The 24169-nt window shown below is 43.1% G+C and overlaps 1 protein-coding gene across 1 annotated transcript in view; it reads left to right on the forward strand.

Moving 5' to 3' along the window:
- Positions 1-24169, forward strand: part of gabbr2 (gamma-aminobutyric acid (GABA) B receptor, 2) — a 488893-nt gene that overhangs the window by 337782 nt on the left and 126942 nt on the right. Inside the window, 1 exon segment of the mRNA XM_034160116.1 lies at positions 17242-17349. Coding sequence (XP_034016007.1) covers positions 17242-17349 — 108 coding nt within the window.

Raw genomic sequence — 24169 nt, forward strand, 5'->3', positions numbered from 1 at the left:
AGCACTTATACTTATCATTTTCACTTTAACTTATATTTAAGATGAAAGCCTTTGCTTTTTACTCTGTCTTTTATTATATCTTGTTGCAAAATAAAAATAACAACCACAACAATAATAATTACAACCAGCCATAATCTTTAGCACCAATGTCTGTGGCATATGTGTTGTTCTCACAAAGTACAGTCAGGTCCATACCTATTTGGACTATGACATTTTTTTGTAAATGTGCAAACTGCACCTGAAATTTCACATAATCTTTTTTTTTTTTATGAAAATCCTTGTTATTCTGTACATGTTGTTTGTTTCATTTGAGCTCCATTGTGATGGTGTTCAGAGACAATATCATAAAAAGCGTGTCACTGTCCAAACACTTATGGACCTGGTTGTATATAAAACATTGCACATATTAAATGCTCTACATATCCTGCAAACACACTGCCCCCTTGAAGCCAATGGATATTGCATCATTCTGGGTAGGATTTGTTCTTTTTTATTTTATTTTAGAGCATCAAATATGCTTGACTCCACTGATTCTTTACTAGAGTAACTGACATGACTGAATACATGATTGACATCATTTGGTGAATGTCAGCTTCAGGTGGTTCACAGTGGCTGATGTCCACGATGTGGAGATCTCCTATGGATGATGCTAAAAACGTGTCTCTGGTGCATGTTGTCCCCCGTGGCTTCCTTCTAAGATTGTTTCTAAGCCAGCAGGACCTGCTCACAGGGAGACGAACCCACAGGTTGCATCTCAATACAGGGGATTCTCAGCTAAGATGCTTCCCACACTGGAGTATCCTCCATGCAGCTGTTCAATCCTCTCTGCCTCCATATCTTATCTTTGACACTGCAGAGGCACTCCATCCTGCTGGCTGCCACCATCAGACTGTGTGTCTGAGAACGTAGCAGAGACACAGAATTGGTGGATTGTCAGAGTGCTTCAAAGTGTTCTTGAGAAAGACACTGTTCTTACTATTCAAACACAGAGACCAGGCATGATTTAAAATGAAAATACCGGTGTTTGATTGCCAATAATATTTTAAAACTGAGAGTATATGAGGTCTGTCCATAAAATATCGTACCTTTTTTTTTTTTTTAACTATATGGATTTGCTTGAACCCAATTGTGCGCATGCGTGAGTTTTTCCACGCCTGTCGGTGACGTCATTCGCCTGTGAGCACGCCTTGTGTGTGGTCACGCGGAGTGGTCCCGCCCCGTCGTTGGATTTTCATTGTCTGGAAATGGCGGAATGATTTGGGTTTTTTTCCATCAGAATTCTTTAGAAGCTGTTAGAGACTGGCACCTGGAAACTATTCGAAAAATTTATCTGGCTTTCGGTGAAAATTTTACGGGCTTCACAGAGAATAAGGACTGTTAGTACAGCTTTAAGGACCCCTTTAAAGATGCTCAGCGTGCCGCGCTCCGAGCTGCGACGACACGGCACAAGCCACCGGACCATTTCTGAGCTGATGGCTCTGTGGAGCTGGACCGTCGTGTGCTCTTTCTCTGTTATCACAAGAGCTGGATATCAGCCATTTTTCGGCAGATTTCACTTTTAACAAGAGATTTTGTCATGGAAAGCCGCGCGGAGGCTTCGCGCGTCACAACCGATTCGCTTTGGAAGCGAGACAAAGGAACACCTCCGTTTCGGTGTGTCAGAGGACAAGTTTGGACATGTCTATCTCGGCTTTCACTGCTTACCAGTCCAGTAAGTATCAGTGAAATTCTGGAGAGCTGGACATGTCCAAACTTGTCCTCCTACACGCTGAAACGGAGGTGTTCCTTTGGCGGCTAGGGTCGGGCTGCACCAAAACTGGCGCAGTAGAGAACCGTCGTTTCAACTCCTTGAACGCGGCTTTGCACCGATCCGACCAGGTGAAGGGGACTTTTGGAGAGGTCAGGGCTGTCAGGGGGCTAACTACCTGACTGTAGCCCTTAATGAACCTCCTATAGAAATTAGCGAAGCCGAGGAACTGTTGCAGCTTCCTACGGCTTGTTGGTTGGGGCCAATCTCTCACCGCCGCAACCTTGGCCGGATCAGGGGCGACGGAGTTAGAGGAGATGATAAACCCCAGGAAGGACAAAGACGTGCGGTGAAACTCGCACTTCTCGCCCTTCACAAACAGTTGGTTCTCTAACAACCGCTGCAGGACCTGACGTACATGCTGGACATGGGTCTCAGGATCCGGAGAAAAGATGAGAATATTGTCCAGATATACGAAGACGAATCAGTGCAGGAAGTCCCGCAAGACGTCGTTAACCAAGGCTTGGAACGTTGCGGGGGCGTTGGTGAGGCCGAACGGCATGACCAGGTACTCAAAGTGACCTAACGGGGTGTTAAATGCCGTCTTCCATTCGTCTCCCTTCCGGATCCGAACCAGGTGATACGCATTTCTAAGATCCAGCTTAGTAAAGATTTGGCTCCATGCAGGGGGGTGAACACGGAATCCAACAATGGCAACAGGTATCGGTTGCGAACCGTAATCTCATTCAGCCCCCTGTAATCAATGCATGGACGGAGTCCGCCATCTTTCTTGCCCACAAAAAAGAAACCTGCCCCCATCGGGGAGGTGGAGTTCCGGATCAGCCCGGCAGCTAATGAGTCCCGGATGTAGGTCCATTGATTCGCGCTCAGGTCATGAGAGGTTGTACAGCCTGCTGGACGGGAACTCAGCGCCTGGAACCAAATCAATGGCACAATCGTACGGACGGTGCGGGGGAAGGGTGAGTGCCAGATCCTTGCTGAAGACGTCAGCAAGATCGTGGTACTCAACCGGCACTGCCGTCAATTGGGGGGACTTTGACCTCCTCCTTAGCCTGTAAACCGGGAGGAACCGAGGATCCTAAACACACCCGATGGCAGGTTTCGCTCCACTGAACCACCACCCCAGACGGTCAATCAATCCGGGGATTGTGCTTCAACATCCAAGGGAAGCCCAAAATCACACGGGAGGTAGAAGGAGTTACAAAAAACTCAATCTCCTCCCGATGGTTTCCAGACACCACCAGAGTTACTGGTTGTGTCTTGTGTGTGATTAAAGGGAGGAGGGTGCCATCTAGTGCCCGCACCTGCAATGGTGAAGGAAGCGCCACCAGAGGGAGCCCTACCTCCCTTGCCCATCTGCTGTCTAGCAAATTCCCTTCTGACCCCGTGTCCACCAGTGCTGGGGCTTGAAGGGTTAAATCCCCGCTCAGGATTGTAACTGGGAGTCGTGTGGCAATCTGTGTGTGTTTCCCACGTGAATGTTTTGACCCCCCCTTAGCCCAGTCTCTGAGGGCGGTTGTTGTTGTGGCCATTTGGGGCAGTTTTTCTGTGTGTGCTCCTTTGAGCTGCAGAGAAAACACTCCCCGCGGACCAGCCTCCTTATTTTGGCCCTGTGCGTTTCCCTAACAACGCCAGCAGGGGGAGCTGTTGCCCCACGGAGCGCTGCGGCTGTGGAGCGTGGGGAGGGCGGCCCCTTTTCGAACCCGGAAGGGAGAGGGACGGCGCGTATCCGGCCACGTCCTTCGCCTCGCTCCCGACGGCGTTCCTCCAACCGATTGTCTAACCGTATAACGAGATCGATAAGTCCATCTAAATCCCGCGGTTCCTCCTTAGCTACCAGATGCTCCTTCAGGACCAATGACAGTCCGTTTATGAAGGCGGCGCGGAGTGCAACGTTATTCCAGCCGGACCTCGCAGCCGCGATGCGGAAGTCGACTGCATATTCGGCTGCACACCGGCACCCCTGTCGCATTGACAGCAGCATTGTTGAAGCAGTCTCTCCTCTGTTAGGGTGATCAAACACTGTTCTGAACTCCCCCACAAACCCAGTGTATGCTGATAACAAGTGTGAGTTCTGTTCCCAGAGCGCCGTAGCCCAGGCGCGTGCCTTACCCCGAAGCAGAGCAATCACATAAGCTATTTTACTAGCATCTGACGCGTACATGACGGGACGTTGTGCGAAGACGAGCGAACACTGCATGAGAAAGTCCGCGCACGTCTCCACACAACCTCCGTACGGCTCAGGAGGGCTTATGTATGCTTCAGGGGATGGTGGGAGGGGTTGTTGAACCACCACTGGAACGTTCATATCCTGCACAGGGTCGGCAGGAGGAGGAGCTGCAGCAGCGCCCTGAGCGCTCGCCGCCACCTGCGTGGAGAGAGCCTCCACCCTGCGGTTCAGGAGGATGTTTTGCTCGGTCATTTGATCCAACCGAGCCGTAAAGGCGGTGAGAATGTGCTGCAGCTCACCAATCACGCCTCCTGCAGACGCCTGCGCTCCCTGCTCTCCCATTGGTCGTTCAACAGGGGTGACGCCCTCGGAGTCCATGACGCTGGCCGAGATATCCTGTTGTGAAAGTGTAGTGACACGGACCCACAACAGGGGGCGCAAATGAACGGTCAATAGATGAGCCAAAAATGAACAATTTAATGTTGTGAAGGAGCACAACGAACATACAGACAATCTCAGAATATGATTACAGTCAATCCACAAAGGTGACAGCTGTCAAGAGATAATGAGTGACAGCTGTCACCCCGGCTGTGTCTGTGGTGGCAGCGCCCTCTCGTGCCTGAAGCCCGCACTTCAGGCAGGGCGCCCACTGGTGGTGGTCCAGCAGTACCTCTTCTGGTGGCCCACACACAACAAAACTGGATTAATCTTTTTTCTTTTTAGTCACATAGCACTACTATTATTCTGAAAAGTACTATATATATATATATATACACTGCATTTACCATCTGAACCAACAGCTTTTCCTTTTAATAATGTCTTTATAATTCTATGCACCATAAAGCCCTTTATGATTTTCACTGTGGAGTGTTTGAAGAAATAAAAACTACAAAACTGACTTCTTGTAACCAAAAAGCAGTCACATGACTTTTTTCAATTGTTGAAATAGTTGTAAACCAAACAACAACAACAAAAATAGATGCTGGACCAACTCACGATTGGAGTGTGGCAGTCACGATGTGAGATGTGTGGAAGTTTCTGGGAGGCGTTCCTCATGCAGCCAGCGTGCAAGCTGTAACCTGTTAATACAGGTACCGAAATAAAAATCAACACGCTCTGCAGCTGCCACGTACATGCAATCCATCTGGTGTATTTCAGGCTTTTTCCGTCTCTTTTGGGGATAAAATCTCAGCACTAGAGTTACTGATCACAGTCTCTCTCTGTACTATGTTTTCAAATCTGTGTCCTAAGGTAGGACAGAAATTAAACCTCAGGGTTTGCTATACGTAGATCCTAATAAAAGATCCAGTCAAGCGAGGCACAGCTGTCGACTCCCCATTCAGCACTGAGAGTTTTACAACAATACAACCACTGTTTTGTTTTGTTTTTTTTTGCTTACATTAACTGTGTTGCACTAAAAACGCATGTGTTGTAATGTTGGCTGATGCTTTCATGCTTCAATTAAAGATCGAATAAGCTGATTCGCCAGCAGTAAAGGAGACGTCCGTTAGCCTGTGATGTTTCAACAACAGATGTCATCTGTCATTTTTCTGCTGAAGGACAGTGCTGGAGAGTTCAACTCTCCTTGAAAGATTGATAAGAGGGATGATCTAAAAGAGAGTCGAACACACTTCAACACAGTCTACTGCACATTTCTGGTATTGCTTATGTAAGAAAAATCTGAATAATCCTTTCACTCTTCTACCTCATGGGTGGGAGTAATTTTATGAGCGGGTCAGTTTCGTCTAGGAAGGTAATTCTTCTTTGATCATTACACCTGAAGGATCCATCATTTTGTACAGAAGAAAAACACCAAATTGTGAAACAGCCCTGCAGAGAAACAGTGATATTTACAAGCTCACCTCATCATTCATTGATGACGCCACAAGAATCTTAAGTCATCGTACAAGGCAGTAGAAATTAACAAGAATAAATCTATTATTTGGTGTTTCTCCAGTCAGTGGAACTGCATTTCTATGACCACTTTTCCATCTGAAACTGCTCAAAGGCATTACAATAATGTCCGCACAACCTCATACCAGCTTGCTGTGATTTAGGGTGCTTTGCTGCTCATTCAGGAGCACCTTTGCAATTGACGGCTCCTTGCCCAGTTGCTCTTAGTGATTTTCCGATTTCATGGAGATTTGAATCAAAGATCTTCTGGTATCAACACATCTCCTTACCCTTAGACCACCGCTCCCCTACTATATTCTTTCTTTCATTTTTCTTCATCTTATTAGATAGATTAGATTAGATTAGCTACACATATTTTTTTTTTCTCATAAGTGTTTATGTACCGGGCCGGCCTATGTGTGTTGTGTGTCTTTGTTATGGTCGGTCTTGGTTTGCTCAGCAGGGCTGTGACAAGACAGGATATACATCTGGAGCTGGTCCCTGGGCGCCTAATGGCGACTTCTGCTCCTACTGGCATTAGGATGGGTAAATGCAGTAGACACATTCATTGTGCAGGGAACATGTTCTTTTTGTGCATATGACAATAAAATTCTTTTGAATCCTTGAATCCTTTATTGATCTCACAGTGGAGAAATTACGTTTACGTTTATCCACGTCTGGGTCATGGTGGCATCAGATTAAGCAGCTCAGCAGACATGTCCCTATCCTCAGACAGGCCCTCTAACTCTTCCTGGGGACCTCCAAGACATTCCCAAGTCATCTGGGAGATGTAATCCCTCCAGTGTGTCCTGATTCCCTTCCCTGGGGGCCTCCTCCCAGTTGGGCATGCCTTGAAGACCTCCCGAGGAAGATGATCAGGTGACATTCTCACTAGCTGTCCAAACCACCTCAGCTGCCTTTTTGCGATACAAAGAAACAGCGGCTCTATTCCGAGTCCCCTCTGATATTCAAACTTCTCACGCTGTCCCTGACTGTAAGCCCTTGTATCCATGATCTGTTTCTTTTGGTCACTGACCAAAGCTCATGACCATAGGTGAGGATATCGTGAATCGACTGGTATGTGAGATATTTGTTTTCTGGCTCATCTCTTACTTACGGACTGATCTATCCATCTATGAATCTCGTGCTTCATCGTACCTCCACTCATAAATAAGATAACCCAAATACTTGAACTCCTCCGTTTGAGGCAATAACCTTCCCCTGACCTAGAGGGGACACATACACCCTTTCTGACAGAGGTCCATGGTCTCAGATTTGGAGTTGCTGATTCTTTATCCCATTGCTTCACTCTGCCTTCTGGTGACTATCAGAGGTCTAATGATGCCAACAGAGCCATATAATCTGCAAAAATTTGAGATGCAATTCTGACATGACCAAACTGGGCACCCTGCAGTCCTTGACTGTGCTTTGAAATCCTGTTCATGAAAATGACAATCAAGATTGATGACAAGTGGCAGGCCTGGTGGAGTTCAGCTCCACTGGAAACAGGGTCTGATGAAATGCAGATGATGTGGATACACCTCCTAGCAGTGGACTCCCATACAATCACATGTAGATTGTGATTTGGGAACATGTAGTTTCAGATTGAGATTCGTGCGAGGGTGAATAGCTGGTCCACTCTTCAAGGACCGTTTCTACTATATTTCATTTGATTTCCAAGCATCTCTTCTTCTCTGTTGCATTTTATGCTTCTTTGCCGTAAGATAAAATGCTAACTCAAAGTGTATTAAACAGAACGACCCTTTACTGGCCACGTTCAGCTGCATCTTAAAAGATAATATTACCAAGTAGCTTAAAAGTGGAGAAATGCTACATTGTGGACTTTTTATTGCATTGCTAATGAATTTGGATACTCTCACAGTGATTTTAAAACTCTGTATGAGGTGCACAGCTGTGGCAAACTATACTGCTGAAAGCCGGGATACTTCAATCTGTCCACTTACTATTTGAATTAAATTTAAATGTTTACTTGAAGTAGCCTCTGTTGGTTTTTCACTGAATAATGATCACTGGTGCTACCTTTTATAAACTCTAAGCCACTTTCTGTCATGTCCTTCCCTATTGCATAATTCAGCAGGTTACCACCAGAGATTTTATAGGACTTTGTCGAGAGGTCAAGGAGAAAATATCTCATGCGACGCCGAAAGGAAAATGCTGAGCCATGTACCCTTGTGGGGTCAAATATGCAGTATGGGGATATTGATTTTGATCCTGTGTCTGTCCATGTGTTTTGATCTGATTGGACCCAAACTTTGTGGAATGTTTGAGGGTCAGCCAAGAACTCATGTGGTTGATTTCTGAGAAAATCAGTAAAAGGTTAAAGTTGCAAGCTAAGGTCAAGCTTTTGGCCTATTACTTGCAGAGTATAGGGCAGTGTTTCCCAATCCTGGTGCTTGGAATCTAAAATACTGTACATTTTTCATTTGTCTATTATATACTCAGATCATATCAACTCAGTCAGGTGTGTTCAGCCAGTCAACAGGTGGCTGATTGGTATAGGGAATGGTTCCCAATCCCAGTCCTGAGGATCTGCTGTTCTGCCTAAAGCTAATTAGCTCATTCAGGTGGTGTCAGCAAGGAAGAGCTAATAGACACCAGAATGAGCTCATCAATTTTTAGCAGAGCAGGGAAAAGAGGGAAAAGGTGCAGTTTAAGGGGTTCATGAGGGAGCCAGTTGGGGAACCTCTGGTTTAGCGGATATACCTGGAAAGGCTAGTTTGAGAAAATGGCTAAAGATACACTTTTAATATAGCATGAAGGCATATGTCACCTGTTCTGTTTACCACATGACTTTTGACCTTGGGTGACCTTGAAAGGTCAGACTTATTTGGAATGTCTCGTTTAAGATCATATTGGAGGACATAACTGGTTAACTCTGTTTGCAGCCAATACAGGTAAAGCATAGTGGAAGGATAAAGGGGTCAAATTTGGACAGAAGTGATCAAAAACCACATCTTACTGCTTCATTAAAGTCCATAAAGAATTCATCTGCATTATCACGTCAAACTTGTATGGTAGATGTGTGCACTATTTGAGAGTTTTTTAAGTACTCAACTGTTATATGGCTGGGGGGGGCCTGGCTGCCGGTTTGTTTCTGTTTTTTGGTTTTCCTCGCAGGTGGCTTGCGTTTGGGACTGAGTGGCTGTGTTGCTGAGGCTGTCAGGACCTCACCCTGATCACCTGCGACTCGTCCAGGACTCACAGCTGTAGTGCATCTGGATGGATTGGAACATGTTGGCATTTAAGACTGGAGTGCACAGTGTGTATTTGCCAGAGACTCGACCTGTGACCAGACGGGTGAGATCGTCGTCTCGGGAGTCATCTCATCAGCAGCGGATGCTGAGAACGTCCAGGTTTGATGCACAGTCTGTGAAAGAGGAGGGGGTGAGGTCTCATGCTCGTCAGCACACTTCCTGAGGTACGTTAGATTTTTGTGACTAACAGTTATACAGTCAGTAAATGTGGTGTCCCTCACACCTTATTGTATTGAGCTGTTTGTTAGTCATGTATCAGCTTCCACTGCAGTGGAGTTTTGTGAACGGGATGTTCCATGCCTGCAGGTTGGGAAGCTGATCAGTAATCAAGCCAGGAAGTGTTTGCTGTTTGTACACCTTTAAGTGTTCTGTCTGTAGAGTGTGGACTCACATAATGGTTCCTTCTTTCACAGACTCGGTTGTTGCGGCCACCTGGGGGGTGTCGGCGGGGTCCCTTGGGTCCGAAACAGCTTCTGGCTCCGGACCGTTAGGGCTGCTGGGAGCGCACCACGCCAGGCCGCACCTTTTTATTATTATATTATCACTGTTATGTATTAAATTCAGTTATCCTTTGAACCGTGCTCTGCTTATTTCATACTGGGTCCTTCAAACGCTGGTCGGTTCTCCGAGCTGCGTCCAACACATAACACTCAACAGTAGCTTAATTGCCATTTGAGGACTTTGTAATTGTTTTGACATGTCTTTCACCATATTTATTGGACATCTATATATGCGTGTTTTGAACAGAGGGACGGGAGGTAAAGGTGGGGGAGTACAACGCAATCGCCGATGAGCTGGACCTCATCAACAACTCCATCAGGTTTCAAGGTACGAAGAAGGTCGGACACATACTGTATGCATGTACATTCATTGTGTGTGAGCTGAGACTCTCTTCTCATGTTCACTTACTCCAGTGATTCTCAATTATTTTCTGTCCCCCCCCCCCCCCCCCCCCCCGCCCAGTAAGAAGAAAACATTTCGCGCACCCCCCACTCTCTGCCGTGACTATAAATAGTATCATTTGTCCATACAGTTATTATAACTACACCTCTGCATAACATTGTATCATTATTGTCATTAAAGAAAACAAAAAAGAAAAAGCTTTAGATCAACTTTCAGCAAAGAATAACTTTATTAACAGTGTTTTTAGTCTGTAACAGAAAAAAATTTGCATCACTTGAAATGAAAAAAAAAATTAATCCTTAAACTATAACATTTTTTGACTGACTGCCATTTCATACTGAAAAACAAAATTAAATGAAATCAATAAATAATAAATTCAAATTGATCAGAACACTTACTCAGGAGCACAATACTCGTATATAAAACAATTTAGCAGCCAAAACAAAAATGAATAAAATAATTTGTGCTGATTTTTTATGTTTTTTTTTTTTTTTAATTTTTTTTTAAATTTTTTATTAGTTTTTATTTTTGCAGCATTTGCATCATTCGGCATGACAGAGACCATGTCTACTGCTGCTCTGCTCCTGTGCTATGGTGCTATGATGCTAACGGTGCTCGCTGGTTTACTGAAGCAGCTTTTACAAAGCGGGATGATTGCTGGCAATATTCGGCACATTTTTCGATGAAAAAAACTCACGTGGCTTTTTGGTGTGACTGGGGTGTAATGTCTTTAAGTGACGCCTTAATTTATTTGGCTACATGCTGTCCGCTGCCAAAATTTTAAGACACACCGGTCTTTCCTGTAGTGGATGTGCAATTACACTTTTTTCTAGTACGGGGGAAAAAAAGCATGTTCCCCGCGGTCCCACCCCCCCCCCCCCCCACACTATTTGACAAGGACTGACTTACTCCCTCATGCCTAAACACCCTCCAACACTCATGTAGCACTTCCCGCTTTACCCCGCTTCCACTCCAAATGTCCCTCTCTCAGCTCACTTACTCACCCGTCTGTTTTGCACCTGTCCCATGTTTGCGTGTGTTTGTAATTTGTTCGATATCTCTGTCTAGTCCATCCAAACTGACCCTCAAACCCTTCTCCACTTTCTCAGCCTTGCCCCACATCTGTCCCATTCCGTGACAGCTCCATCTAAAAGGCTTGCTTCCACAGAACTGACCACAGTGAGTGGAGATGTGTAAGACGATGCCGCTGCAATCGATTGACATACGGACAGGAGGAAAAATAGAGCCAAAGATAAGAAAGTGCAGGGTGTAACCACAAAAGCTGGACTGTGGTGTATAGCGATGCATCTACTCAACAAGACGAAACTGAAGAGCAGGAAATGGGCCTCAAATAACTGGATGTTTGCTGCAGTGTTGCTATTTTGTGGTCGAAAAGGAAACGTTTTGAAAAAGGTGCTTTTAAGCCATCAAAGTTGAAGATTATGACCTAGTAGTCCACTGTTGCCAGAACAGGTTGAGGTTATTCAGACTGTTGTATTTGTTTGTCTGATGCGGACTCACCGTGATCATAGCTCGTTGTCTTTGTTTAAATTATTGTACGTGTGTCACCTTCTGTTCCCACTAGGTGTCGAGCCCCCCAAAGATCGCACAATTGTGCGCCTGCAGCGTCGCCACATCAATGTACCCCTCTACAGCATCCTGTCCACCATGACTGTGCTGGGCATGGTCATGGCCAGTGCCTTTTTGTTCTTCAACATCAAGAACCGCAACCATCGGTGAGCCGTCACTGATCGGGTGCACGTTTCAGGGTGGGAGGACACACTGTGGGGTTTTGGTGCAAACTAAATCCAGCTAAAGAAAGGCACTTGGACATATGTTGCAGGGAGATAAGTAAATGAAGGGTTACTGCTAAGACAAGAGGACGAGTGGGATGAATAATGAGCAGGAAGAATACGAGGAGTGTGAGTGGGATCAAAATGATAAAGCAGGAGAATAATGATTTTCCTTTAACTGTCTCCACGTGCGTTATTATCTCACATTCCACTCCGCGACTGAGTTTTCTATTACTGTTCTAATTCTCTTTTCTTCTCTTCTAGATTAATCAAGATGTCTAGTCCCTACATGAACAACCTGATCATCCTAGGAGGTATGCTGTCCTATGCCTCAATCTTCCTGTTTGGCCTGGATGGAGGTTTTGTCTCTGACAAAGAGTTTGAGACTCTCTGCACTGTAAGTTCTCTTGCAGATCAAGTGCATTTATTTGGGTAAACATACAGTAAATCAGTGGTTCCCAACCTTTTTGCTCCTGGCCCCTCCCTTTCCACTTCCCATTTATGTGCAGTGGTCGTTTGGTCGTTGATGTGATGGTAGTAGTAAGACCTACGTCTACTGACCAGTCAAGAGCAAACCAATATGAAATGACCCAGTCCGGCCCATGTCCACAAGCAAATAAACCTGCAGATGTACAGGATTAACACTCAAAAATCCAACCTTTTCTCCCACCTCCTATTCTAACCAGAGGGTGCCAGATGGCACTGCTGGGGTAATTTACAACTCATTAGGCCACCTTTTCACTCTGGTACTGCCACATTCCGATCTAATGGCTGCACTTACATATGAAACACAAGAACAAGTACGTAAGAAAACGTGCCCTAAGGAGTTGTAAATTACCCCAGCAGTGCCATTTGGCACCACCTTGGTCATGAAAGGAAGAAGTACTATTTGGCACCACTCTGGTAGTTCCATTGTTAATTTGATGTGTCTGTTGCCAATTCACACAAAACATGCAAAATCGCAGACATGTTGCAAATAGCCACAAGACAACAAATATACTAGCAATACAATAAGATGTTTCTGCCCAGAGGATTTTACTGACAGACTTTTCAGGGTCAAAGGTCAAGGTCACAAACACAAGGTCAATGCAAATACTGCTGATAGGAGAAGTTTTCACATGCTGATAATCCATGAATCAGAAACGATAGACCCATGGTTAAGATGAAAATGGATAGGAACTAATATGTGGGCTTTCAAACTATGCAATTGCATTTAATCTTGAATGACCTTGATGTCATCAAGGTCACTCATATTTTTAATCATTTATAGCCACTAAATGATACCAGATAGATTGATGATTAGTATTACACATAGATAGGACGTCATACGCAAGGTTTCCAAATATGCCATTGTCTTTGATCTGTTATGTGCAGACACGAGTTGAGGAGCGCGACCAGCATCTGACTGAACCCAGCGCTAAAATAACCAGAAAGCGGTTCCAAAAACAAAACAAATTTATTTCCCTTTTGTGCAATAATTGTGTACAACATAAATGTGCGTTTGTCTGGCGAGGTGAAGCCTCTGCCCTTCTGGACTCAGATTCACCGCCAAACACCCCCCAGGTGGACACGACAAACTGACTCTGTGAAGGATGGAAAAGGTGAGATAAGTCAACAGAGCTACAGCAAATATCTTTCAGAGGCACACACTATCAGCAACACATTCAGGTCTGAATTTAAGCTTTATGTAAATGAGCAGCTTCTCACAACAGGTGGAGGATCATCAGTCCGTACGCCACAGCAGTGAGAAGCAAACTGCACAATTCTCATCAATGTTCAAATATACTGCGTAACAAAATGCCAAATTACTATCAACGATCATTCAGACAATAATCACCTCTGATGTGTGCTGACAGCATGTGTCCCTCACCCGTCCTCCTTCACAGGCACGATGTGTCAAACCCTGGCGCGGTCCTCAGCGTCTCACAAACGAACGTCACAAGGTCGAGTTCCCGGCAATTCTGCTTGAACCACTCATGGCTTAAATGCAGAACGCCATCTCATTATCTGCTTCAGCTGAAAGTCTTTAAGTTTACACGTGAGCATCATCCACAGGTGCAGTCAATAGTGCTGATGAGGGTGAAGGACTCTTCTGCCAGCACTGTCTCCACAGACAAAAACCAGTTTGCATACCACCTGGAGAGCAAAGAAAAGAAAACAACACCAAAATGTCCAGCCAAACCCCCCAACACACAACATGATCTTTGAATATGAGTGACCTTGATTGGGAGCTTCAAGGTCACTCATATTTTGATCATTTATAGCTACTCAACTGTGCCACATAGGTCAATGATTAGTATTACACATAGATAGGACGTCATACACGAGGTTTCCAAATATGCCATTGCCTTTGATCTTGAGTGACCTTGAATCTTACAATCAAGGTCAGTCATATTTTGATCATTTTTACCTACTAAAGTCTGCCAGATAGGTCGATGATTAGTATTACACATAGATAGGACATCATACACAAAGTTTCCAAATATGCCATTGTCTTTGATCTTTGAATATGAGTGACCTTGATTGTGAGCTTCAAGGTCACTCATATTTTGATCATTTATAGCTACTCAACTGTGCCACATAGGTCAATGATTAGTATTACACATAGATAGGACATCATACATGAGGTTTCCAAATATGCCATTGCCTTTGATCTTGAGTGACCTTGAAGCTCACAATCAAGGTTAGTCATATTTTGATCATTTATACCTACTAAAGTGTGCCAGACAGGTCGATGATTAGTATTACACATAGATAGGATGTCATACACAAGGTTTCCAAATATGCCATTGCCTTTGATCTTGAGTGACCTTGAAGCTCACAATCAAGGTCATTCGGTCTTTGATTGTTTATAGTGATTAAATGGTGCCAGATATGGCTGTAGTTACTGTTGGACATGAATAGAGCGTCATAAGTTGCAATAAATGAAGCAGAATATACTTCCCTCACTGATGGTGCAGCGCCACAGTGGTGGGCTTTGCAGCTGCTCGTGTGTCCTGTCTAGTTAGTGGTGTATATGAAATAAAACATACATGTGTCAACAGGATGGTGAACATTGTTTTGTCTCTCTCTCTCTCTTTTTCTCTCCTGGTGTTGAGCGAGCACATAACACATTGATGCACCCCCCCACCCCGGTAGTATTAAAGTGTGACTATGTAGATGCTGGACTAATTAGAGTTTTGATTGCAGTGATAAGTGGTTTCCACTGAGATACCTCCCAGGCACAACACACAGACACATAACATACATACACACATGTCTGCTGCTGATGTTACAGGTAGATCTGCAGAGCACATTTTGGACTTCTTCCAGCACCTGGATAAATGTGTGAAGGTCAGAACAGACATGTTTCTACACAGTTTGTCAGCCCCTGAATGTGTTTCTTGCTTCATGCAGCAGTAAAGAGCATCTGAACATAGACACGTGTAAAAAGTGTAAACACACATGCATCCAACAAAACAAACACTGTATGAGGCAGCCAAACACATTCTCATTGAGCCCCCACATGCTCTGTCGCTATAAAAGGATTTGATAAGTTATATTCAGATTCTACTCCAATTCTAAGGTTTAAGAAAACATCTGGCAAAGCACTGCAACGGTCTGTTTCTCATGATATTGGAACAGACACAGGACAGTGCACCTGTTCTGTGGAATCGTATGGGCTAAGCAGTTGGTCACCCTTCTGAGATTGGTCTGCTTGAGGTTTCTTCCTCAAAAATAGCCGAGAGTTTTTCCTTATTACTGTCACACACAAACACACACACACACACACACACACACACACACACACACACACACACACACACACACACACACACACACACACACACATACGAGGTCTGTCAATAAAGTAACGGTCCTTTTTATTTTTTTCAAAAACTATATGGATTTGATTCATATGTTTTTACGTCAGACATGCTTGAACCCTCGTGCGCATGCGTGAGTTTTTCCACGCCTGTCGGTGAGGTCATTCGCCTGTGAGCACGCCTTGGGAAGGAGTGGTCCCACCCCCTCGTCGGATTTTCATTGTCTGGAAATGGCGGAATGAAAAGAACTTTTTTTCCATCAGAATTTATTCAAAAGCTGTTAGAGACTGGCACCTGGAAACCATTCGAAAAATTTATCTGGCTTTCGGTGAAAATTTTACGGGCTTCACAGAGAATAAGGTCTGTTAGTACAGCTTTAAGGACCCCTTTAAGGACGCTCGGCGCACCGCGCTCCGAGCTGCGACGACGCGGCACAAGCCACTTTATTGACAGATCTCGTATGTATATATATACAAGATCTGTCGTACATATGTCCTCGTAGTCAGGAGGATATTCAAGAAGACTTGAGGCTGTAATTGCTGCCAAAGGTCCACCAACAAAGTACTGAGAAAAGGTTGTGAATACTTATGTCATTTATAATAATTTCAAAAATACTTTTTTCATGTTGTCATTATGGGGTGTTGTGAGAAGAATTTTGAGGGCAAAAATAAATTTACTACATTTTGGAATAAGACTGTGACATAACAAAATGTGGAAAAAGTGAAGTGCTGTGAATACTTTCTGGAATTGTAATTAGCCAGAATCCTTCTTTAGGATTGCCTGTTTGCAACCATGGATGGGAAGAGGTGATTTGATTTTGGTTAAAATTGTTAACAATCAAGGTCAGAGGTCAAGGTGACATTGCCCTATGTTAATACATGGCTAATTTAATTTAATTTAACCAGGTTAATCCCCTTTAGATCAAGATCTTTTGCAAGGGATACCTGGACAATTTTAACGTTTACAATTCACCTAACCTGCATGTCTTTAAATGTGGGAGGAAACCCACGCAAACACGGGGAGAACATGCCAACTCCACACAGAAAAGCCACAGGTGGGAATCGCTCCCATGTCCTTCTTGCTGTGAGGCAACAGTGCTAACCGCTAAGCCACCGTGCTGCTAATGTGGTGTTTAGGCATATGGGGTTATTGTTTTTGGTCCTGTGTTTCCATCCATCATTTGATGTACAAAGAAAATAAAAACTCAAAGACTTTTAATCCACTTTGGACCAAAGTCGCTAAAATGACTGATGGGCTACCAGGAACAAACTGATTTGATTTTGAGGAAAAAGAAATGTTAAAGTCAAGGTCACCAGCAGCTTTTAAAGTTTGGGTGATTGCTTACATATAGGGGATATTTAAAATGGCTACGTCAAGGAAGTGGTCAAAGATACACCTGTGGTTACTGTTAAATACTAACATCAGTCATGCCTTTGATGTCTTTATATTGATCACATGACTGTTCACCTTAACTGAGCTTCAAAGGTCACACAGCTTGGAGTCAATATGGATTAAATATGGCATTGCGTGCTCTCTGTACGCTTTTGATCTCGTTTGTTTTTGAGCGAGCTGCTTGAGGAAACATCCGATGTTGTTTTCAGCCCAATAAAACGCTTTCCTCTTCTTCCTCCAGGTTCGGACATGGATCCTCATTGTTGGGTATACAACGGCTTTTGGTGCCATGTTTGCCAAGACCTGGAGGGTACACGCCATCTTCAAAAATGTGAAGATGAAGAAGAAGGTGCAGAATGATTCACATTCTCCTGTTAATCACTCTTTGAAAGGGCGCAATGGAGCTTGTTTTTTAACTAATGTATCTGTTGAAATGGTTATTTTCTATTATATCAGCAGATAATTATATTTGTCCTGGAAAATTCACATGCTCAGCTTTGAAACGTGTGCTTGATTTTTGCACACATTCACTTTTTTGTTAACAAACTGAGGTGCTGGCAGCTGCTTTTAGAATCTTCTCCTCTGAAATAGATTCAGAAATACAAATGGCTTTTTAAACATCTGACACAATCTGTTTCTCTGACCTAGTTTTTAAAGCGGTGCCAAGCTCACTTTGTGTTGTAACTGTGTCTTGCATTTTGGTATTCATAGATGTTGCCCTCCCCCTCTGTCTCACACCCTTTTAAATATTTGTAGAAGCACCAGTGGCTTGCCAGAAAACGAGAGAGCAGGAAAAGAAGGAGTAAAGAGGGAGGATCAAAGTGTGAAAAAGGTTGCATGGATTTAACAAAGTAGCGACAGAGGAAGAAGGAGGAGGTTGGGGGAAAATGGGTAAAGAAAAGGACAAGAACAGATGACAATGATACACACAGTGGTGTGAAGAACGTAGGTTGGACACTGAGGAGGACAAGAGGTAAATCTGCAAATGGAGAGAGTCAGGCACAGTTTAAAAGACCAGCTGTAAACCAAGCTTTGGTTTCATCCAAGCTCAGCGGTCAGGTAGATGTGAAAATTCCAGACAGGTGAGAAAGGACACATTCTTCATACGGAGATCAAAGTTTTCTGCTACAGTATCTATTTACTGTCTATTTACGCCAAGGACGCAATAAAATAATTGGTGTTCATATATTTATTTGTTTGTCTGTCTGTTAGCAATATTACATCAAAACTACTACACGGGTTTTGATTAAATTTTTGCCACAGATAGTGGTAGACTCCATTAAATTTTGGAGGTGATCCAGATTCGGATCTGGATTCTGGATGAAGTTTCACTTTATATAGGCTTTGAAGGATTACGTCAAAACTAATTCACAGATTCTCACCAAATGTGCACCACAGATAGATATTAGGGCATGGAAAAGGGACACCTCAAATTAACAAAAAAGGTGATCCAGATTCGGATCCAGATTCTGGATCAAGTTTAACATTATATAGGCTTTGAAAGATAATGTCAAATTACCTTACCAAATTTGTACTGTAGGTACATATTAGGCCATAGAAGAATTTTTGTTTAATGTTTCTACAACCCCTGGCAAAAATTATGGAATCACCGGCCTCGGAGGATGTTCATTCAGTTGTTTAATTTTGTAGAAAAAAAGCAGATCACAGACATGACACAAAACTAAAGTCATTTCAAATGGCAACTTTCTGGCTTTAAGAAACACTATAAGAAATCAAGAAAAAAAGATTGTGGCAGTCAGTAACGGTTACTTTTTTAGACCAAGCAGAGGAAAAAAATATGGAATCACTCAATTCTGAGGAAAAAATTATGGAATAACCCTGTAAATTTTCATCCCCAAAACTAACACCTGCATCATCAGATCTGCTCGTTAGTCTGCATCTAAAAAGGAGTGAACACACCTTGGAGAGCTGTTGCACCAAGTGGACTGACATGAATCATGGCTCCAACACGAGAGATGTCAATTGAAACAAAGGAGAGGATTATCAAACTCTTAAAAGAGAGTAAATCATCACGAAATGTTGCAAAAGATGTTGGTTATTCACAGTCAGCTGTGTCTAAACTCTGGACCAAATACAAACAACATGGGAAGGTTGTTAAAGGCAAACATACTGGTAGACCAAGGAAGACATCAAAGCGTCAAGACAGAAAACTTAAAACAATATGTCTCAAAAATCGAAAAATGTACAACAAAACAAATGAGGAACGAATGGGAGGAAACTGGAGTCAACGTCTGTGACCGAACTGTAAGAAACCGCCTAAAGGAAATGGGATTTACATACAGAAAAGCTAAACGAAAGCCATCATTAACACCTAAACAGAAAAAAAACAAGGTTACAATGGGCTAAGGAAAAGCATTCGTGGACTGTGGATGACTGGATGAAAGTCATATTCAGTGACGAATCTGCATTGGGCAAGGTGATGATGCTGGAACTTTTGTTTGGTGCCGTTCCAATGAGATTTATAATGATGACTGCCTGAAGAGAACATGTAAATTTCCACAGTCATTGATGATATGGGGCTGCATGTCAGGTAAAGGCACTGGGGAGATGGCTGTCATTACATCATCAATAAATGCACGTTTACGTTGATATTTTGGACAATTGAAAGGATGTTTGGGGATGATGAAATCATTTTTCAAGATGATAATGCATCTTGCCATAGAGCAAAAACTGCGAAAACATTCCTTGTAAAAAGACACATAGGGTCAATGTCATGGCATAGGGTCAATGTCAACGAGTAGATCTGATTTGTTGCAGGTGTTAGTTTGGGGGATGAAAATTTACAGGGTGATTCCATAATTTTTTCCTCAGAATTGAGTGATTCCATATTTTTTTCCTCTGCTTGGTCTAAAAAAGTAACTGTTACTGACTGCCACAATCTTTTTTTCTTGATTTCTTATAGTGTTTCTTAAAGCCAGAAAGTTGTCATTTGAAATTACTTTAGTTTTGTGTCATGTCTATGATCTGCTTTTTTTCTACAAAATTAAATAACTGAATGAACATCCTCCGAGGCCGGTGATTCCATAATTTTTGCCAGGGGTTGTATACATGCTCTAGGTGTTTTGACCCGTCTACCAAATGATAGGTGGCCCATCGTACTGTAAAATTGGCAATTCCAAGATATTTTTAATTCCTGTTCATTTTCATTATCTTTTTCAAAGTCAGGTCAGCGAAGATGTTTCAGTGTGTCGCCACATCTATTACAGAACAGATCTGTCCCAGGTCAAGTACAACAACCACCCAAGCAGATAAATGGTCCATGCACACCTCGAAAATCCGCGGAGTTAACTTTTCAGCAAAAAAAAGTAGGTTTCTATGTCATATTAAAAAGTTATTCATAATTTAGTAAAGCTTGGTCTTAGCCGTCGTGTACGACGGCGTTGGCCCCAGAGGGTTAAACTTGAGTCAAAGGATTTCTCAGAGGGCTAAAAAAAAAAAAAAAAAAAAAAAAAAAAGTTGTAACAACATCATGTAAAATGTAAGTAGAATGAAAAGAACTTCAAAAGGAGTGGCAGAAATGAACAAAATCCAGCTGCAATGAATACATTTTTAATCTGCATATACACACACACATACATACATACATACACCCCTGAAAGGTCATGATTTGAAACCTTGTCCATCAAAATCCTTGGCCTGGGAGGGTGTCTGTGATGAACTGGACTGAATTCATGGTGGATTTTACAAGATGTTTGAGTGGGAAGGACAGTTTTACATCACAAATGCTGACATACTTTGGTAATCTCTTGCATTTCCAAGGAGGCCATAACATGGTTGTGGTTTGGTGGGAGCACCAAGGTTGTGGTAAAGTTATACTAAGGCCAATTCATCAGAATAGAAAAGAAAAGATGCAGAAAGTGAAAACGGAGCTTCAAATGAATTCATTTCTATCTCATTAGGCTGTGACTGTCGGGGAGTAGATGGGGACACACAATTTTGACTGGTGGTTGGCTCTCACTGCGGTATTGTATCACTTCCTGTTCCGGAGCACAGCGCTGTTTTGCTGTATCTGTTAGCTGTTTAATCTGCGTAGTTAGATTGATCTAGATAACGATTTGTTTCACAGTGTAATCTTCACGTGCCTTAACTAAAGCACTCCCTCTGCTGAATCACCTCTAAATTATTTACACATTATTCACTTTGTGTGTTTTTAGGAATCCGCTAGCTTAGCGCAGCTACTAGCTCTTAGCCGGTTTAGCATGGCGGCTTCTCCTGTCTCTCCCGCACGTTTCTGCTCTGGGTGTGAAATGTTTAGTTATTCCTCGGCCTCCTTTAGCAGTAATGGTACTTGTAATAAGTGTAGCTTATTCGTAGCTTTGGAGGCCAGGCTGGGCGAATTGGAGACTCGGCTCCGCACCGTGGAAAATTCTACAGCTAGCCAGGCCCCTGTAGTCGGTGAGGACCAAGGTAGCTTAGCCGCTGTTAGTTCCCTTCCAGCAGATCCCGAGCAGCCGGGAAAGCAGGCCGACTGGGTGACTGTCAGGAGGAAGCGTAGCGCTAAACAGAAGCCCCTTGTACACCGCCAACCCGTTCACATTTCTAACCGTTTTTCCCCACTCGGCGACACACCCGCCGAGGATCAAACTCTGGTTATTGGCGACTCTGTTTTGAGAAATGTGAAGTTAGCGACACCAGCAACCATAGTCAATTGTCTTCCGAGGGCTAGAGCAGGCGACATTGAAGGAAATTTGAAACTGCTGGCTAAGGCTAAGCGTAAATTTGGTAAGATTGTAATTCACGTCGGCAGTAATGACACCCGGTTACGCCAATCGGAGGTCACTAAAATTAACATTGAATCGGTGTGTAACTTTGCAAAAACAATGTCGGACTCTGTAGTTTTCTCTGGGCCCCTCCCCAATCGGACCAGGAGTGACATGTTTAGCCGCATGTTCTCCTTGAATTGCTGGCTGTCTGAGTGGTGTCCAAAAAATGAGGTGGGCTTCATAGATAATTGGCAAAGCTTCTGGGGAAAACCTGGTCTTGTTAGGAGAGACGGCATCCATCCCACTTTGGATGGAGCAGCTCTCATTTCTAGAAATCTGGCCAATTTTATTAAACCCTGCAAACCGTGACTATCCAGGGTTGGGACCAGGAAGCAGAGTTGTAGTCTTACACACCTCTCTGCAGTTTCTCTCCCCCTGCCATCCCCACATTACCCCATCCCTGTAGAGACGGTGCCTGCTCCCAGACCACCAATAACCAGCAAAAATCTATTTAAGCATAAAAATTCAAAAAGAAAAAATAATATAGCACCTTCAACTGCACCACAGACTAAAACAGTTACATGTGGTCTATTAAACATTAGGTCTCTCTCTTCTAAGTCCTTGTTAGTAAATGATATAATAATTGATCAACATATCGATTTATTCTGCCTTACAGAAACCTGGTTACAGCAGGATGAATATGTTAGTTTAAATGAGCCAACACCCCCGAGTCACACTAACTGCCAGAACGCTCGTAGCACGGGCCGAGGCGGAGGATTAGCAGCAATCTTCCATTTCAGCTTATTAATTAATCAAAAACCCAGACAGAGCTTTAATTCATTTGAAAGCTTGACTCTTAGTCTTGTCCATCCAAATTGGAAGTCCCAAAAACCAGTTTTATTTGTTATCTATCGTCCACCTGATCGTTACTGTGAGTTTCTCTGTGAATTTTCAGACCTTTTGTCTGACTTAGTGCTTAGCTCAGATAAGATAATTATAGTGGGCGATTTTAACATCCACACAGATGCTGAGAATGACAGCCTCAACACTGCATTTAATCTATTATTAGACTCTATTGGCTTTGCTCAAAATGTAAATGAGTCCACCCACCACTTTAATCATATCTTAGATCTTGTTCTGACTTATGGTATGGAAATTGAAGACTTAACAGTATTCCCTGAAAACTCTCTTCTGTCTGATCATTTCTTAATAACATTTACATTTACTCTGATGGACTACCCAGCAGTGGGGAATAAGTTTCATTACACTAGAAGTCTTTCAGAAAGCGCTGTAACTAGGTTTAAGGATATGATTCCTTCTTTATGTTCTCTAATGCCATATACCAACACAGTGCAGAGTAGCTACCTAAACTCTGTGAGTGAGATAGAGTATCTCGTCAATAGTTTTACATCCTCATTGAAGACAACTTTGGATGCTGTAGCTCCTCTGAAAAAGAGAGTCTTAAATCAGAAATGCCTGACTCCGTGGTATAACTCACAAACTCGCAGCTTAAAGCAGATAACCCGTAAGTTGGAGAGGAAATGGCATCTCACTAATTTAGAAGATCTTCACCTAGCCTGGAAAAAGAGTCTGTTGCTCTATAAAAAAGCCCTCTGTAAAGCTAGGACATCTTACTACTCATCACTAATTGAAGAAAGTAAGAACAACCCCAGGTTTCTTTTCAGCACTGTAGCCAGGCTGACAAAGAGTCAGAGCTCTATTGAGCTGAGTATTCCTTTAACTTTAACTAGTAATGACTTCATGACTTTCTTTGCTAATAAAATTTTAACTATTAGAGAAAAAATTACTCATAACCATCCCAAAGACATATCGTTATCTTTGGCTGCTTTCAGTGATGCCGGTATTTGGTTAGACTCTTTCTCTCCGATTGTTCTGTCTGAGTTATTTTCATTAGTTACTTCCTCCAAACCATCAACATGTCTATTAGACCCCATTCCTACCAGGCTGCTCAAGGAAGCCCTACCATTAATTAATGCTTCGATCTTAAATATGATCAATCTATCTTTATTAGTTGGCTATGTACCACAGGCTTTTAAGGTGGCAGTAATTAAACCATTACTTAAAAAGCCATCACTTGACCCAGCTATCTTAGCTAATTATAGGCCAATCTCCAACCTTCCTTTTCTCTCAAAAATTCTTGAAAGGGTAGTTGTAAAACAGCTAACTGATCATCTGCAGAGGAATGGTCTATTTGAAGAGTTTCAGTCAGGTTTTAGAATTCATCATAGTATAGAAACAGCATTAGTGAAGGTTACAAATGATCTTCTTATGGCCTCAGACAGTGGACTCATCTCTGTGCTTGTTCTGTTAGAGCTCAGTGCTGCTTTTGATACTGTTGACCATAAAATTTTATTACAGAGATTAGAGCATGCCATAGGTATTAAAGGCACTGCGCTGCAGTGGTTTGAATCATATGTATCTAAT

The sequence above is a fragment of the Thalassophryne amazonica genome, chromosome 20 (assembly GCF_902500255.1).
Source record: "Thalassophryne amazonica chromosome 20, fThaAma1.1, whole genome shotgun sequence".
Classification (NCBI taxonomy): Eukaryota; Metazoa; Chordata; class Actinopteri; order Batrachoidiformes; family Batrachoididae; genus Thalassophryne; species Thalassophryne amazonica.